At 33.5% G+C, this 20073-nt stretch overlaps 1 protein-coding gene across 1 annotated transcript in view; it reads right to left on the minus strand.

Annotated features, from left to right (window-relative positions):
- The window catches only part of LOC123657453 (zinc finger protein 567-like), a 31426-nt gene that overhangs the window by 10991 nt on the left and 362 nt on the right, over positions 1 to 20073 (minus strand). Inside the window, exons 2-5 of the mRNA XM_045592995.1 lie at positions 19651 to 19843; positions 19306 to 19472; positions 18806 to 18990; positions 11893 to 12064 (exon numbers count right to left, since the gene is read on the minus strand). Coding sequence (XP_045448951.1) covers positions 11893 to 12064; positions 18806 to 18990; positions 19306 to 19472; positions 19651 to 19838 — 712 coding nt within the window. The 5' untranslated portion in view covers positions 19839 to 19843. The remainder of the gene's footprint in view (positions 1 to 11892; positions 12065 to 18805; positions 18991 to 19305; positions 19473 to 19650; positions 19844 to 20073) is intronic.

Here is a 20073-nt window from a genome sequence, read left to right on the forward strand (position 1 = left end):
GACTCTTACAAAAAACAAATTCTAAGAATATCATCGCTAGCTATATCAAACCGAGGACACATTCTACTCTCACAGTAGGCTGACGTGAGTCCCCCTTCTAAAAATAAATTCAATACCAAACCCTCCAGGCCCAGATTGAGGCGTGTCCCCTCCATTCCCCCTCGTAACGCGTAACCCATGGGGATCAAAGTAGGGACCAAACGAAGGTCGGCAGATATTTGAGCTCAACAGACGACCGTTTTAACCGACTACGTTGAAATGTGTTACGACGTTACATTTGAGTATTACTTATTTGGTTCTTCAACAATGTGTATATAAAACATTATTTAATCTGTATTGATAAAAATGAATGCAACAAAATGGATAATTCTTTTTTTTTTCTTTTCGTTATTGTTCACGCCAACACCGTGACACTATTTTTTTATACAATAGATAAATGATTTCCAGTAGTTGTATTACGATTCCATTGATGTCGACAAAATTTGCAATACTAAAGTTTACTGAGGCAAAAAAACCGATCGAGCTAGGACTTATATTCAGTAAAATTCCCTTTATCTATATTTATATTTACCCGAGCTGAGTTCGTTCGCCCTTAGCTAGCAATAATTATTTATCGGTCTAAAAAAAGGATGAGAAGGGAAGGGTAAGTAAAAAAAGCCAACCCTAAAGTTAGTAAGAAATCGATTTGTAAAAAAAAATTCTTCGTTCAAAGAGAGGCACGAAGGTTTTTTTTTTTTGTTGAAACTCCGTCAGGTAAACTACGGATGGTCAATAGTTATTTGAGTTTAGAAATTGTGTTGCATTAAAAAAAAATTGAGACGCGGATTTTTTTCCACTTATAGTGTAGATCGACATTAGAGTTTTAAATAAACAGATTTTATACTAAATTTATAATACAATTACATAAGCTTAAGGTTCTGAATATGCCAGATAAGTATTTTAAGAGCATTTAACGATAGTCCTCCCGCGTGGTTGAGAGACACGTGTAGACGGCTAGTGTTCGATAACTTTTAAAAGAAGGCAGCCTACGATACCTACCTATTCGATTTTTAAAAAGCAGACAACCAATTACGTATATATGTAATTAATGCTTTATTAAATGTAAGAATCGATTTTTTTTCTTCGTATGGTGGAGTGTGTCATGTGGTCCCATTTAAATTTGAGATCTAACAAATACTTATGGAGTTATATCTAATAATGTATATATTTACTTGACTATTTTTTCGTCTACCTACGTTATATTATACCGCATAATTTTTCACGGGGTATACCGATTTTGATGATTCTTATTTTAATCGCTGATGCTTATGTTGTGGTTCCATTTAAATTTGAACGAGATCTGATGACTACTTTTTCAGTTATCTTTGATAAAACTTATTTACTTGACCATTTTTTCGTCTACTTACGTTATGTTACTTGTCGATGTGATTGAAGTCGTTTTTTTTTTCGTTTGCGAGCAAACACAATTATAATTTTACATGAAAAAATCACTTCAACCTAATACAGTCCACTACTGGACACATGCCTCCACAAGCTCGCACCAAAAATGGCGTGAACTCATGTGTTTTGCCCATAGTCACCACGCTGGGCAGGCGCGTTGGTGACCGCAGGGCTGGCTTTGTCGCACCGAAGACGCTGCTGCCCGTCTTCGGCCTGTGTATTTCAAAACCAGCAGTTGAATGGTTATCCCGCCACCGGTCGGCTTTTTAAGTTCCAAGGTGGTAGTGGAACTCTGTTGTCACTTACGACACTCATGAATGACATAGGTACATGAAAAAATACCACTCAATATTTTTCTGGTATATGTTATAAGTCTTAGGACAAATCGGTCGCAAAAAAATTAAATGCAAATAAGGTACATACATGCTTTATCAGCGGGAAGTCAAACAGGTCTTTGTTTCCTCTGAACTAATCAACAATAACTACTTGTTTCACAGGTTGCGAATAGAAATGACAGGCATAGTTAATTTTCATGGTAAAAATTAAAGAAACTAGACTGGGTACATTACCTAAGCTTGTAATGTACCTTATGTTAAAATGAAGCCATTTTTAAAATTGTTAGTTGATTTTGCTATCATGACTCTTTATTCTTTGAGGTAGATTTTATTTTGACGTTCGTTAGATGTATAATCCATTTTATTACGAAATAAATGTTTTCATTTTACTTCACATGTGTGTGACAACAACCTAAAACTTATATAGCATCTGGTGAAATTATTCCCTAGCGTACAAAATATACGACAAGAATTGAAGCCTTTTTTAACGTGGGGAAATCCTCATGGATCCGGTGTGGGGGCACCGGAGAGGTTATGTCAGACTTTTACTGACCAAAAACCACCACGCGTGAGCCATCCGCCTGGGTGGGCCGAGATGGGGTCGCGCTAGCATTCGTCACCTCACACTTGATGAAGCCTGTCAGAGCATTTGCTTAAACTTAACTTACAGAATGTACAGATATACTTTAAAATTTCTGTATATTCTTGATTCGATAAAATTGTACTACAATAAAAATTATCTTTAAAGATAAAATATTTGATCAAAATCCGAACAATTATAATATTTATGAATTATTATTATACTAGCAATACCTGTGCTAATTAATCGCACTAAATAAGTATAATAATAATTAGCACTTTATAAAATTACATTTTTTTTTAAACAAAATCAATAAAAAAATTTTTAGTTGTCGCCGGTAGAGCAAGCAATTATCTATAAAATGATATATAATTTATGTGGAATAATTGTGAGGCTTTTTCTAAAAAGGGTGGCAAACATAGACCTTAGTGTATTAATATATAATTATGATAAATACTCGCTTATTTTGCGTAGTTTGTATGGCCATATTTTTGTATACAAATTTTTTTATTTATTTTTTTATACAAAGTTTGTTCTGACAATGACGAACAAAAATAATTTTTGTTTAAATAAAATGACACATTCTGTTTTTTTTTTTTTTAATGTCAGTAACAGCAAACAGATAGGTCGTTATCGTTATAGCCTTAGGGAAATAAGACGTCACTAGAAATCTATTACAAAGTATGACTTCGTATACAACTGAGTGACATTCATTTCTGGGGGCATTCTTAGCAAATACTACGGGTGGTCACCAAGAGGGGGACGGGGTTAAAAATTGTATCAACGGATCACGTAGGTTCACTATATGTAAGATATAGGTAAAATAGTATATACCAACGTTTACTATACCGACGCGAATAAAAGGCGGCCATTTAAGTTTTGATTTCAGACTTTTAAAAGTTTAGTTCATTATAATTAGAATCGTTTTGGTAATCGTTCTTTAGAAGTAAGCACATCAGTCGCATGTGACACACACACCTTATTTCTTACATTGTTTCAATTTATTTCAATGTCTGTCTTAAAATGTTTTCCAAACAACTAATTTATTATTAATATTTTATTAACAAAAGGGGAAAAACACGTAAAAGACGAAATTAAAAAAAAACTCCATGACCATAAATCGAAAAATTAAATTAGAAAAAAAAAAACAGAGAACACCTACACTTTTGATAAAGCCACATACAGGTAAAGCCGTATCAGTAAAATAGTCTCCGATAAATAGCTCCGATACAACCAACTCGTGTGTTGTAAATAATTGAACCGTTGGAGCTACAATAGCTTAACGGTAAAAGGGTCTGGGTACCCACCCCCCTTTTGTACGATCTCTTTTTCACATGAATATGGACTTAGAAGGGATAATCTTTATGTACGTACGTTTGTATTTTATAAAAAAGAACCAGAGTTATATGTCGTTATTTTGAAATTTCATTTATATGATGACGTATTTACATTCACGTAAACTTAGAAGCAATTTTAATATCCATTTTTAATTATTTTTTGTAGATTAGAACACAAAAATGAAAAATAACCTTAGAAAACATTAGCCTCGTTTTTTAATACGTATATGTAAGGAAAAACAATTTTATTGTATAGGAAGAAATTGGACCGAAATACAATTGTTATTATTATTATGCTGAATGTCAGTACACCCATTTAATATATAATAGATTCATATAATATAATAAATATAATAACATATACTTTCTTAAATAAATATAAGCGGGTGGAAGATTACGCTCCGGCAGAGGGATCAAACGGCTGTAGGCTGAGAGAAATTGGCGGACAATCCTATCGGAGTAAAGTAATACCGCCTTCTACGTTCTGGCTGCGAGCGAACCGTCACGCATCCCCAGTTGCCTCAGGCCTTATTATTATTAATATTATTAATTAGTTATACACATTTCATAGAAGTTTACGTGTTAAGGGTCACCTACCGCTCCCCTCTCTTATATTGAAGTGGAGGGTCACTAATTTTTTATTTCGTACTCAGTAAGTTTCGTTTTACGAAATGAAATACTGGACCAAGTTTCATCCAATTCCATTTAGAACTCCGGACAAAATATTTAAAAATTGTTTTAGCCAGCTCGGTTCTTTACTTAGCGTTAGACTGATGATTCTTTCTTTCATGTTTTAATTAAGATTAAAATTTAATTAAATATTAATATTTGAATAGAAACACGATAGATATTCGTTAATGAACAATCTTTAGAACACGATATAATTAAGCTTCAAGCACAAGAATAATAATGAACAACTTTGGGAAACTTAATTGGGCACGGTACTACTATCATGAATTGATTTTTTTAACGATAAGGTATTAAGTGATTAAAATATAAATATATATAAGTGTAATTAAAAATTAATAAGCATATATACCCTAACAACATTCCCTAAAATAAAAACTTATATTCTGTTTAATTACAAATATTGATGCAGCCAAAAACCAATAAAGTTCATTCTATTGTCCATTATTATTTATCAAAAAAGACATCAGTCAGTCAAAATATTGAGGTAAAATTTCAAATTTCATTTTATAAGCTTTATATCAGGCCTAGTTATTTTATTGGGACGTAAATTATCAGAGGCGTAGGTGTTGCTAGGATAGGTCGATATCTAGGTCGTGCATGGCGGTCAAGGGGACGGGCAGCCTGCTTGCTAGTAGACGGCACTTTTAAATATTTCACATCATACATCATATTCTTTGTTCTTAATGCATATTTTGTAAATAAATGTAGATTAAGAACAAATAAAATGTTTCAATTAATAAATAAAAAAAAGACTTAAATAAAAAAAAAGACATAATAATTAGAAAAACAGATAATTTTTTAAATGTCAGTATGTAACGATTTACGTGTTTGTACGAAATTAAATTAGCAAAATTATGTTACTTTAGGAACAAAAGTTTTCAGCTATATTTATATTACTACTAGCTGACTCGGCAAACGTTGTATTGCCGCTAAACGCTATTTAAAAATAGGGGTTGGTGGTAGAAGGGTGAAAATTTAGGGTTGTATTTTTCAACGCCAAATCATAATAAAATAAAAAATAAATAATTTATCTAAAAAAAAAAACAATAGGGGTGGACTACCCTTAACATTTAGGGGGATGAAAAATCGATGTTGTTCGATTCTCAGACTTACCCAATATGCAGACAAAATTTCATGAGAATCGGTCAAGCCGTTTCGGATCAGTTTTACTACAGACACCGCGACACGAGAATTTTATATATTAGATTAAACTTTAATCAACATTTTTTTTTTGGAAAATAATTACTATTTAGACAGTTAAGACAAAAAAAAAAATCAAAATAAAAGTCGGGAGTAACAAATCGATGTTTGTGTTTCATACAACTTTATAAACTTTAGATTGTAAGAAACATTGTTACTAGCACAATGAGCTTGTCTCGAAATAAAGGTTATAATTAATATATAAGTAACATAGAAAACTGGCAGATTTATATCCCATCTTACAATAAGTTTAAAGGGATTTGTGAAATAAAATATTTTTACATAAGTTTGCCAAGATGATATGTTATAAACATTGATTTGTTTCTCGTATCCAATCGTGATTAAATCACGAGGGTGACACAATTGGGGGAAGTCAAACCTCAAGTGAAATTACATTAATGTCAGCTGTTTTCGGTTCAATTTTGTACCCACTTCTGATTTCGTCATATTTTCATAACAGCAACTCATTCAGTTGATTCCTTGATACTAAGTAATTGCCTCCGTCCATAAACATCTGCAGCACCAGAGAGACTACGAAAGTCGTGACCGGGTTAGGGTGGGAGGTGGAGGGGATTTTGGTAAACCGCATGGAAAAGGTACAAGTGTCGGGGGGACAGGGTCGAGGAAAGATAAGGGGAGTGGGTGTACTAGCAGGCTTCCGGCTTTTTTACTCACCGCTGCAGCTGACGCTACTTCAAGCCGATTTCATGAGACTGCGGTCTAATATGGCTAAAGCTTGACTCTACTACCGATATAGACTCGATAAATATGTTATACGTCAACATAAATTTACTGACTTTTAATAATTTGTTTTTGTATCTATCCAGTATCTGCATATTGAATTTTTTAAATATATAACTAGGTCGACAAACAAGCATGCGGCTCAAATGTGGATGGTGAGCGATTATCGTAACTTATAGACTGTCTGTCTGTAACAACAGAAGCATCGAAGCGCGTTGCCGACGCTATTCCCAATTCCTCCCAGGATTATAATTAATTTTATAATTCCTTTCACGAAAGTGTATTACTTACCACTTACCTACATTTATGTTACAAATCACTACGTATGACTCGTTTTTTTTTAATTTCTTTAACTAAAACCTTAGGTAAAGTAACTTAAGGTAGGTAAGGTAACTTATGTTGTGCTACGTTAAATCATAAATAAATAAAAATGAATGATGAAATGAATAATGAAACCTTCCCAACCTCATGTAACATTTTCCCTTTTCTCTACTTATCGTCCGCAAACCCCTCTTGGGACTCTGGTTACGTAATATAGTCCTCTAAATATATCGAAAATATAACTCGTCATCTTTTTTACTTAGAAATTTTAAAACTAACTTGCTTTGGCTTATTTAATCCACGATCGACAACTTTATGTACAAACAAAATCTTTTATCTATCAAAAGGTGGCCATACCTATTGTTAAAAGTGTAACAAAATAACAAAATCAAAGGAGACAAATAGACCTTCTGCAACTATTAGGCAAAAGTCATTACTTACGATGAAGAAAAAATGGAATATAGTATCCGTCTGTGTTTAGTTACCGTTTGAAAGACATTTATTTCTCAGAAATTTTCCTAAAGTAAACGGTTTAGTTTACCGTAAAATATGAGATATATTTTATTAAATGTTTCAGGTTCGATGTCCAGGTTCAGGAGTTAAGTCCATGACGTTTTTTGCTAAATTATTGCTATATCAGAGGACAGACGAATCATTAATTACGCAGTTCTAATTAGTTCATTTATGACGCTATCCCTTAATGTGTTTGAATGTATCATCCGCGTAATAATGGCCATCAAACTTTTATTTTCGCATAGTGAGCGTAAATTTCATCAGAGAATAGAATATGCTTCTTTTTTCGAGAATTTTCCATGGCCTGATTCGATCCTTTCAAAGAAGTTTACTTTAATAATAATAATAATAATAATAATAATTTATTTCAGACGTATGTCCATATTTTTGTTAGTTACATTTTTTTTTTCCTTAACTATGTTAGTTTCAATAATTGTGACAAAACAAATTAAATTTTAAACTTAAAAATTAAACTTTGAATTAAATCTCCTTTTATAGACACGTACATATAAAACGTGACTTATAAATGAACCTTGTTGAACACAATTTACGTTTATTACATTATTTATAAACACGATTATGAAATCAATTTATTGATACCTACGTCAGCTTTAATGATTTTATAATACGAGAAGAATTAGGTGATGGCAGTACCATTAGGAGTTATGGGTAAGTAAACAGCAATTTAAAGTATGAATATCTTGCATAAATACGACCAGTCAATTAACATCATCTTATTGTTAGTTAAATTGTTTAGACTTTAGATTAATTTATAAAAACTAATGAACATAATTAATGTCTTAAGTTTTAAAGCTAATCTATAGAAGGGGTCGTCCATTAATCAAGTGATTTTTTCAGTAACGTTTACCCCGTATCTGGTGATAAGTGGTGAGGTTTTAGACTACCTCCTTATACCTAAAACGTTACTACGGAACAAAATTTAGAAAACTGAAAATTTTCAGAATACGTAACGATTACTAAAACTTGACCACTTGACACGCGTTTGACAGTTTGCAAGACAGGACAACGTTTACCAGATTAGCTAGTTATATAAAAAACTATATTTGAGTTCTCGTCATTTTTTCTTTGCTACTTATAAAGTATGAAAATTATGTACATTGTTACTAAGTAAGTTTACGCTATTATTATGCCAGTAATGTGAATGATTAACTATGTATTCGACAGAATTTCTCTTGTATTGGATTTCCCAAAAACTTCCAACCCATATGGTAAGGGGGAAGCGAGGACGAAATTCCATACAAATTTTATCCCTGTAGTTTGTAGGGGTTGAATTATTAATGAATATGAATGAATAAAAATAATTGAAAGTGTACTGTGTGTAGGGGTTGAATTACAAAAATCCTTTCTTATTGACGTTATAGACATCTTTTCATGGCTAGTAGTAGAAGTTATAGATAATTAAATATATGAAAACATTATAATCTTAGATTAAACAATTCTTATAGTACGATTAAAATGACAAACAGTCACAACTAGGCTAAGTTCTTTTCTTTTAAAATAAGTACTAAATAATAATATAACACGCGTCTTCAGTCATCAGTATACACCTATAGTGCTGAGGTTATACGCAAAAAAAATTACTGTAAAAAGATTAATAAAGACACTGTAACAGAAAAATTCCGTCAGCGTCGGACCACGTCCTAGCTTCACTAGGCACTCACATGACTGTCAATCTGCGATTTGAATAATAAATCGCCTATAGGATAAGCATGATTATTAGTGCCTACAGAAAGCATGGGCTTTTAGAAATCGTGGATGTTAATTTAAAATAAAAAAAGTGCTGCACAGATTCCATTACTTGTCCATACATTTAGAAGCTACGTAATCGAACTACTTACTGCCAATATAAATCACTCTATTTATGGATACAAATTAACCTTCTGTGAAAATTCCTCCTATCGATGATACATAAGTCTTGTAACCACTGAATATTGAATACAAACGTTAAATGCTATTTCAAAAATTGCAAAATCATCCTTATTACAAAATTGGTGACTGTGGCCTTCGTCGCGTGGCGCTTGCGTACCGGTTTCCGTGTAACAATTACGGCGCTCAGTTACAAACGTTATGGTACAAATATAACTTTAAACTATTTTTGGTTATTCTCTACTTAGTGATATGACAGGTGCGAGATGCCAGCCTTTTAGTGGACGTTTAAAAAAAATATAAAAAAAATTAACAATCACGGTCATCATAGTATATTCCTATTTATTTGTAATTATTTTCGATTTGTATTTTTAGGTAACCAACAGTCGCCATCTAGCATGAGACAAGAATATGTATACACATATTATATAAAAAGCGGTAACATGTTACATAGACTCTATGCAAGGGCATGAAGAACGATAAGTTCAAAGCTTTCTGCTCACGGCTTTTCCCGTATGTATTACACTATTTTGGCTTTTCCGTTTTCACCCTTTTAAATATGATTATTAACTTTTAAATACCTAAAATATTTGAGTGCATCCATTACAAATTTAAATTCTCCTCTTTATAATATTAGTATGAAGTATAAATTGTAATGTCAACATGTTAAATTGTCACAACGAATATATACACATTTTAAAACGCATATATAATATAGTTCCTCCAATAAGCTACATATTGCGCTGTCCTTGCTCATTACGGTACAGTATACCGGTTACATGTAGGTCTTGAGCATGGTAGCTGTCATATGTAGTGGGGGAGAGGGGAGGGGGATCCAGATAAGGTCATTTACTCATGTAATTGATAAAACTGAATACAATTTTACTGGGTATCTGCTATCGTTATCGTAGGGAATGTACCGTCGGAAAATGAGTAATTGAAGTCTATTTTTAATTCGGGTATTGCATTTGATTTTTACAATGTTGTATGGATTCGTTTGTAGAATATTCAGTAACGTAGGGGTAATTGTATGGTAACATTATATAAATTAGAAAGTTTGTATGGATGTTTCTTACTTTTATACGCAAAAGGTACTTGTTCAATTGCAATGAAACTTAGTAAGTAGATAGCTGGAGAATGGCACATAGGTAACTTACAACCCGACAGCCACGGGGAGTCGAGTGTTACGCGAGTAAATCCGAGAGACGCATCTAGTTATTAAATTAAGTAGTTTTGTATTTTACAGTATTCGTGAATATAAATTTATTTACTCGAGGTTTTATATTATTTTTTATTTATTTTATTCATCACATACACATGGTCGTCTGTTTATCTGTTCCTACGGTAAGCAACTTAATGATTATGTTATAGGTAACAGCCGACTGATATAGATGTTTTACTTTTTTATAAATATACAATACTACGAATATTAAATACACACATAAATAAATACAAATAATACACCCAGACTCAGGAGCGAATCGAACACACAACCCCCGGAACAGAAAGCACACAAAAACAGACTACAAACTGTGCCAACGGGCTAGACTAGTTATTAATTACGAATATTGAAATTTTAGATAACAGTACATTGTTGTACACAGCACACATTCTTGTGAATGTGTGCTTGTGAATGTTTGTACATTTAGTACTACCACCCACTTTGAAAGAGATTAAATTCATTGTACATGAACCTATAGTATATGAATACTAAAAATGTAAATTACTAAACTAAAATTATTATAAATGTACTCATATCATAAGAAAAATTACAAATATACGTACATATCAAAATATTAAACTCACAACTCCTGCTAAAAGGATCGACCTACCCCGAACTCCCCCCCTTCCCATGTTTAGAAACCCTCTATCGCCCTCTCTAGAAAGCTTAAACACCCAGTGGGGGGGATACCACCCACCATGGTAACCTACGAAGTATAAGCATCGAAAATATAGACTGTTATGACCCTACATACTCGTATCATATTATGCTTATTTTAGAAGACCACAATAAATTTATTATAAGCTAGCTGTGCCCGCGACTTCGACCGCGTGAAATAGTCACTATGGACAGCATTTTTTTTGGATGTACCTTTTGGTTTATTTTGAACATCAGAATAGCTCTAATATTTTGTGTCTTGTCTTAAACTTATAAAACATTCACATAAACATTACATATTTCCATACAAACTTTCATTCTGTATTCCCTATTGTTATTTTACAGCCTTGAGAGTAAACCTTTTACAAACTTTGAATGTCATATTTATTTATATCGAATCAACAGTCAAAAAAATAAGTTTCAAGCATCTAGCTCTGAAGATATACTTCCTTACAACTTTTCATCTCCACTTTTCAACCCCTTATACCCCTTTTTTGGCATTAAAAAGTAGCCTGTCCTTTCTCAGGTTCTAGACTATCTGTGTAACAAACTTCATTTAAATCGGTTCAGTAGTTTTGGTGTGAAAGCGCGACAGAGAGACTTACTTTCGCATTTATAATATTAGTAAGGATTATTTTAAATTGAACTTAAATCTATTTGTTTAACAGTAGGTAACATCATTAAAAGGATCATTAAGGACATAAGTCTATCAATCAATGATTTTTAGAATTCCTAAACAACAGTAAAATCCATATAAAACCTGTTTGGTAATATTGAAAAAAAAAAAAACGAGTGTGCTTTAGACCACAATACTGAACTTACGAAACATAACTACAATATACAACTGTCTCTTTCTATCTTCACTAACTTATATCTTCCTCTCAACTTCCGCAACTCCTCACGCAGTCACCAGCTTACATCCCAAGTCAAGCGTGCGTAAAGAAGTTTTACTTAAAAAAGAAAACTTACCTTTCCCGCACTGGCCGCATAGAACCTCTTTCTCTTTATGCGTCCAGCTGTGTATCTTTAGATGGTCTTTCCTTTTGTAATTCTTGCCGCAGATAGTGCACACATGAGGCCTTGCACTATCAGGCTTCAAGTTTCTCATTAATTTGCTACTCACATCACCGGTTTCGTCCACCTAAAATATAATTTCATACACTCAAATTCAGAACTTTCTTAGAGAGATAATTTCCGTGATTCTATCCTGAATCATGCTTTAGGATGACGAGGAGGCAAGTTCCGTGTGATTTTACCCATCTTTCACAACAATATTTAAAATGAAAAAGTATGATATTTAGGCCTCTTAGGTTTTAGTACCTGATGTATGTCAGACTATCTGTTTAGGGAGACTTTGTATACAAGACATACCATTTTCGTGAGCACAACCTATTTTTAATTTATTTATACTTTAGTGATTATATCAAAGAAAAAAAACTCTGCAGAAAATTCAGCCATATCAGTTAATTACAGGTGTCATGACAAAAACTACAAAAAATATTTTTAGGGGTCGTCCTACGCGCCCTGGCGGTTGCGACTACGATCCCCGCACATGAGAACATTTGTATGGCCTTACATATGTTTACCGTGGTCTGGGTGTTAGTACAGTCACTGTGGGCCGTGCCTGATAGCGATCGTTACTCATAGTAGGGAATATATCCGCCAACCCGCATTGGAGCAGAGTGGTGGATTAAGCTCTAATCTTCTCCTGCATGGGGAAAGAGGCCTATGCCCAGCAAATGATATTACAGGCTGAAGCGATGGGTGCCAAGTTCTTTGTTCACTCGGGACGTATTTCAAGATCAAGCTTTACTTGGCTATATTTTACGTACAGGCTATATTTGCAAGTTACTGTACTTCCTGTTTGTACTGGAGTTATATTATTAGATTGATGAGTTCGGTTTGTTGGTAAAGAAAATGGCCAAGTCAAATCTTGAGCTTGAATAACATTCCGGCTGAACACATAATGTATGTTGTCATAAAAAATCCATTTTGGTGTAAAGTGTTTTCATTTCTGTGCATTACGTGTTTAACATAAAAACATTATGCAGACGAGTTAAGAAGAACTGACAATAATAATAAGTCCTAGTGAGTTAGTGTTTTTTTTTCAATACTTAAATACGTCTAAATTCGAGGAGAACTCTGATCAAGAAAAAATAATCATATGCCCTTTATTGTCGGCAGGTAGATTTTTTTTTTGTATACAACTACAATCGGCAAACAAGAGTATGGCTTAAACTGGGGTAAACGATTACCATAGTTTATAGAGGATTGCAACAACAGAAGTATCGCAATTGAGTTACTGACCCTACTCCCAATCGCCTCCAGGAGCTCTGGTCACCTTAGCTACTCACCACAAGAACACAACACTCCTTGAAAGCAGTATTATTTAGCTATGACCTTCTATAAGTTCAAGGTACTTCCCCGGTTGGGCTGCTCCATATTTTGAGCAAAATATTTCCTGCTGTGCCCTACCTCAGTTTAAGATTCAGTTATAATAAATCATACTCAATATTTTAACTCTTAAGGAACTGTTTCACCAATTGTGATTAAAGTTTATCCTATAAATAAGTTACGAATAGACTGTAATAGCAGACGGTAGAATAGGCCGTTAATACCTGTTTCACCCTAATTAATAATTTAATAAGCTAAAAGTTTAAGATTTATATTTTCGAATAAAAATATCTCATAAATGAATGGATATGATAATGAGATGATGAAAATGGATAATACAGCAAACACTTTTATCTTACTTATCGATATCGTCATTCTTCAAATAGCGTTATCCACAACTACAACAAAGAGGTCATAAGAGTATTTTGTATATGTTACACATTTAGCAGTTGTCGTATCATAGTTTCACGATTTTTTTTTTTTGACTTCTTTGGAATGTAAAGTAGCTAGAGCATGCTATATAAAACCCGTTTCATACATACATACATATAATCACGCCTCTTTCCGTAGGGGTAAGCAGAGACCACTTCTTGCCACTTGCTACGATCCTTACATACTTGTTTCGCTTCGTCCACTTTCATTATTCCCTTCATACATGCTCTTCGGTTTAGGGTACTCTTGACCTGCCTTTTTTATTTTTCAAATAACTGTGTTTCGTTGTTTGCGTATATTAAATTTACTATATATGCATATATCGAAAATGACAACGTTCTAGTTTATATATACATCGATATAGTAATAAAAAAATTAATCGATATAAAGATGTTGTACCACATATATAAATGAGAAGTGATACACAGCTGGATTAAGCCGCGATCTTTCCCATACATGGGGAAAGACGCCTATGACAGCAGTGGGATATTACAGGCTTAAGCGCATACCTACATGTACCTATTTTTGAAGATAATTTTTTTAATAAAAGCTGGTGCCTTCGTGTGGTCCGATATAAATTTGATCGTGATCCGACAACTAATATTTGAGTTGTCTCTAATAACGAGTATTTTTTCGCGTCCATCGCGTCAATCTACGTTGTAATAGGTCGGGGAAAAAGTCTTTTCGCATTTTCTAGTCATAAGTTGCAATAAAATCTTTTTGTTTGAATTGTTTGTAAATTACAAATTGTGACTGGCTGGTTTTGATACCATGAAAAGGTGCATTTTAAAAATGAATTTAAATAGTAAAAAACAGTTTCTCGCTACTTTTCGTTTGTTTGTCTGTCCGCCAAAATGGCTGAATCAAAAAAGTGGAGTTAGATCGATATTTGAGTGGTTACGATATAGCTGCAGATCTGAGAATTTGCCATAAAACAGTTTTGCAGCATTTGAAAAAGGCTGGTTATACAAAAAAGCTCTATATATGGGTGCCACAAGAACTCACTGAAAGAACCGTGTACTCATTTGCGATTCTCTCTTAAGACGTAATGATATCGAACTACTTTAGAAGAGATTGATCAAAGTGGATCACCCACGATTATAATGTACGAAAGAGATCGTGGTCAAAGGTTGGTCGGTAGGTTGAGTGTATAGTGGGATCGGGAGGGCATCATTTATTAAGCCTTTCCTGCCAAGCTAAATCATCGATCCGGGTTTCTACTATCAACAGCTCATGAGACTTAAGCAAGAAATTTAGAATAACCGCTTATTACAATTAATCAACAGAAAAGGTGTGGTCTTTCATCACGGCAACGCCCGACCACACACATTTTTAGCCACTTTACAAAAATAAAGTTTGACTGGGAAGTCTTAGTGCATCCACCATATAGCCCTGATCTTGCACCCTCAGATTTCCATCTGTTTCGGTCTCTTCAGAATTTTTTAAGTAGTGTAAAGTTAGCATCAAGAGAGGACTGACAAAACGACTTGTCGCGGTTTTTTAATGAGTCCCAAAATTCTACGGCAAAGGAATCCTGTCACTACCTACGAGATGGCGGCAAGTTATCGACCAAAATGGTACTAAAGCTTTTTCCCCGACCTAATAACACTTGTCGATGCAAATAAAAGTTTATTTTTTTTTTCGTTTGCGACCAAACACAATAATGTTTAGGACGAGAATAAAAATAGATATAGATCTATATCCGCAAAACGTCGAAGGAAAGTTAAAGGTCGGCGTTCAATATCCACGAGGTTAACTATATTTATCTAGATACATACTCGTATATGTATTTATGATTCTGTGTAAATAAAAATGAATCACCGAAATGCGTGTAAGGGGGCGTCCATAAATTACGTGAGGTATTTTTGTAAATTTTTTGCCCCTCCCTCCCCCCCCTGGTGAGATGTCGTGAGATTTTATTCAACCCCCTCCCCAATCCCTCTGAGATTTTTTAAAATGTGGGTTTCTTACGTAAACGCATTGGATCGTTATTGTAAAAAGAAAAAAAAAAATGCTTCGTGCTTTTATCTACGACTAGTTAAGACTAGTAATCAGACACAATCAACAAATCAGACAGTCAATAGATGTATAACGTCGAAGTATGAATGAAATTATGTTCTTTCGAACGAATTAGTGAATGATCTTAATCGTATTACGATTATACCAAAATAGTATTTTTTTTTGTTTCAATCAGAAAAAAAAGCCGAAGCCCCCCCTCTCTCCAGCGTAAGATTAGATGAGATTTGACTCGACGCCCTCCCCCCCTTAAACATCTCACGTATTTTATGAACGATAATTCTTTTTAATTAAAAAAAGAAAATTAAAAAAAAGTCTTGACAGACAGATGGACAATAAAGTGATCCTATAAGGGTCCCGTTTTCCCCTTTTGAGGTACGGAATGCTAAAAAAGATACAGGTATATTCAGGAAATAAATGAATAATAATACGGTAGTACGAAGCCGGTCAGCTAGTTTCCAATAATTTAAAATTTATACCAACATTAAATTTATCATTTTAGTATGCGCAAAAAAAATTATAGAACAAACGAGGAAGTTCAGAAGGGCGAGGTCAAAAAGGGGTGCTCGAGAAATAAAAAAACGCTTCACAAACGCTTAACACTCATCGGCCCCCAATAGTATTTTCTCCTTTTCAGAGGTAAGGAAACACACACAATACAGAATCACAAACGCCCAGACAACGACAAAATAATCTATATGGCCAATAAAAATGTTTGTCATGTGCGGGAATCGAACCCGCGACCGCTAGTGCAACATACAGTTCTGTGACCGCTGCGCCAGCGCGTCGTCATATGAATAAAGGGTATGAACCCTACTATTAAAGGGATATTTTCCCCTTTTATTTGAAATGGCTTTTTTATATAGCTCTGTTTGTGAAAGTCTATCGATCGGTTTTGCACTTTCCAGGACTAGCGGACGGCGATCGCCTACGGCCGTCCCAAAGGGGGCAGTGGGGGGTCGGGGGGCGGGGCATAGCTATCATTACTCTGATACATATATGTTTCAGTAAATATATTGTAGCTATAAAATACAATACGTTGAAATGAAATAAACAATTAAGATCTTTACTAAAGAGATCGTATTTTTTTTTAAATCTATTAGACTTCAGAATATTTTATTTATTTATTTATTCTTAATGTACACCGAATACAGACACATATAAAGAAAGATACAATACAAGATGTACAAAGGCGATCTTATCGCTAAATAGCGATTTCTTCCAGATAACCTTTGGGTACTGGACACGATACAGTAGCAGCGGTTAGAAGTGTGCACAAAATAAGGAGGAAAAATCAATAATAAACAGACAAAAAGTACGATAAGATAGACTTACACAAATATTAAATAAGAAAAAAAAACATATAAATAAGTAAATATTTTAGTATATAATATATAATACACATTTATACACACACACACACACACACACATGCATAAATACATTGAGACAGATATCTCTAAGAAATATTTGACACAGAATCTCTCTAAGAGACATTTGCATTAGAATATATTGTCCGCTTTTTGCGATGTTCTAGTAAAATTACTAAAGCAAAACTTATCTTAAAAAAATTTAAATGGGACCAAATGACACACACCACCTTTCGATTAAAAGAAAATTTGTCGAAATCGCTCCAACCAGTCAAAAGTTCTGAAGTAACATACATTAAAAAAAAATACAGTGGAATTGAGAACCTCCTTTTTTGGAAGTCGGTTAAATAGTTAAACAATAATAGTTTTAAGTATATAAAATTAATATATTTAAGTGGTCGTTCATTAATCATGTTGTTTTTAGCAACTTTTCAACCCCCCCCCTCCCCCTCCACTGGTGATTTACAACAATGTATTTTCGATTTTCAAAAGATTATCTCGCATAGCATCGTGATATAAACTACCAGGCAGACATTAGGGTTGCAGGGTGATTTTGGCTTAGAAATAGTGCGTTCAGAGAAAAATAAATAGACGTAGTATCTTAATACCCTCCTCTCCTTGTGATATTTCCTGATTTTTATCCTAACCCCTCCCTTCGAGCCTCGTGTGATTAATGGACAACCCCGAAGGGTCTGTGCACATCACGCTGTTAAAGCGCGCCGTCGAAGCGCGTTTACAGCGAAACAATTCAGCGATTTTATTTATGTCTAATATCGTTTGAATATTCCTTCGTAATTTCACTTATTTTCAATATACTTCTTTTCATTTATTATATCTATTGTACATAATTGTTGTACTCAAACAAAAACGAAAAAAAGAGTTCAATTACATCGACAAGTATAGTATAATAATTATAATAATAGGGATAAAATACTTCAGATCTCGCTGAATTTAAATAGGAACACACGACCGGCACCAGCTTTCGATTAAAAAAATAAAATCATCGCACAAAGTACACTCAGTAAATAAGGTTGGGTGTACCTTAAAAAATTGTAAAATGTTATAAACACACGTTAAAAAAAATACGAGTGTGATTTAGACCACACGACTGAAGTAAAAACTTTTTGCTCCATCTAACTTATATCATTCTCCCTCTCAATTTCCGTTCGCCTCGCCCGATCAAACTTTTCGTAACGCTCTCGACACGCATTCACCACCTTACTCCCCAAGTTAAGCGTGAAGAAGATTTACTTCAAAAATTGAAAACCTCATTTTATAATGTCGGTTAAAATAGAGCTTGTGACGCAACGATGTCACGCGTGTGTATCGCTACAAAGTTAAATAAACGCGCGCATCTAAAAGGCGCGTTTCTAAAACGCGCATTTTTATGACATGTGTATAGGCCCTAAGCCTCCCAATCATAATTAAAACATATACAATGATATATAAAATACAACACCATTATTCTTATAGTAGTTTAATAAAAATGTAAATTTCTTTAATAAAACTGTCCTTTACTATATAGTGGTATATATGTTGGAAAATTGTAAATAAAACAATACTCGGCACATAATTGTAAAACATGTTTGGAAGCTCTGTATAATTTTATATAACTTTGTAAGTCCTCACAAATAAATTAAGCACCATAAATAAAAGCATACTAAACTAACCTCTGAAGTATTGTCACAATCAGCATTCCCCGTGACATTAGTAATGATTGGCTGGAGCTCCTCGAGCTCCACGGGTTCCTGCTTGATGTCTAACTCCTGTTCACTCACTGGGTTGATGTTAACTTCCAAGAAATGTTTGTTATGAGTCTGAAGGTGCTTTTGGAGGTGATCCTTGCGATAGAATGCTGCAAACAAAGTTATTTTTGTCTTTTGTTTTTAAATGTCAAAGATCTTAAGTATCTTTAAATTTATTTTTTAAAATAAAAACAAGGGCAGTATTTATCACATTATGAAATATTTACTATAATAAATTTGTTTTATTTTAAAAGTATTAATTAATAAAGTATTACGTTTGATTTAAACATAATTATTAATTCTTGTTTTTGAATAGAATCACACCACATTTTTTTCACTTTTGTTGTTTGTTTTCATTATGTACATTCTTTAAAATAAAAATTCTATGAAAAATAAAATTCAACTTTTCAATATTTTTTCCTTACATTTGTGGCACAATGAACACATTAGATTCTTGTCCCCTTTATGAATAGAGCTGTGTATGTTCAGATGCTCTTTACGTTTGAAAGCCTTGCCGCACTCAGGGCAGACATGCGGCCTGTACTCCAAGTGCTCCTGCATGTGTCTATCTAAATGTTCCTTACGCTTCAATCTAGAGCAAAATGAAAAATAAGAATGCAGCAGTGTCATCAGTTTGCGCTTACTTTAACTTCACTTTTTTACAATGAATTAAATATATAAAAACATTAAAAAATATGACACAACTTACAATTATGGTATTTTATAAAAAAAAAATCTTATTTTGAGACAAAAAATTTAATAACACTTACCCAGTACCGCATATTTCACATACGAATCTGTATGTATGGTAATGTGAGTACAGATGCAATTCTAATTTCTCTTTATCATCGTACTGAGCGGAACACTCGACACATGTAAACTGAGTGCCCTCCTCCCCCCTGGAAATGGTAGCCACTTTGCTTTTTGCTAGCAAGTGCCTTTTTACCATTAGATCCATCGAGTCTGAATCAACCAAGCAAAGGGTTATTATTTATTGTATGGCACCTTTATCTTATTTACTTTAATTTATTTTATTTTCATTTGTATATTTATTTAATAATTTACTACACATTTAGCATTACATTAAAGAAAATAACAATATACTAAGTTAAAATAAGTGCTAAGGCGGTCTTATCACTAATAGTGATATATAACAGACAACCCCTATCAATAGAGAAAATTTTGATAGCATA

Source organism: Melitaea cinxia, chromosome 10, assembly GCF_905220565.1.
Source record: "Melitaea cinxia chromosome 10, ilMelCinx1.1, whole genome shotgun sequence".
In the NCBI taxonomy this organism is placed as follows: Eukaryota; Metazoa; Arthropoda; class Insecta; order Lepidoptera; family Nymphalidae; genus Melitaea; species Melitaea cinxia.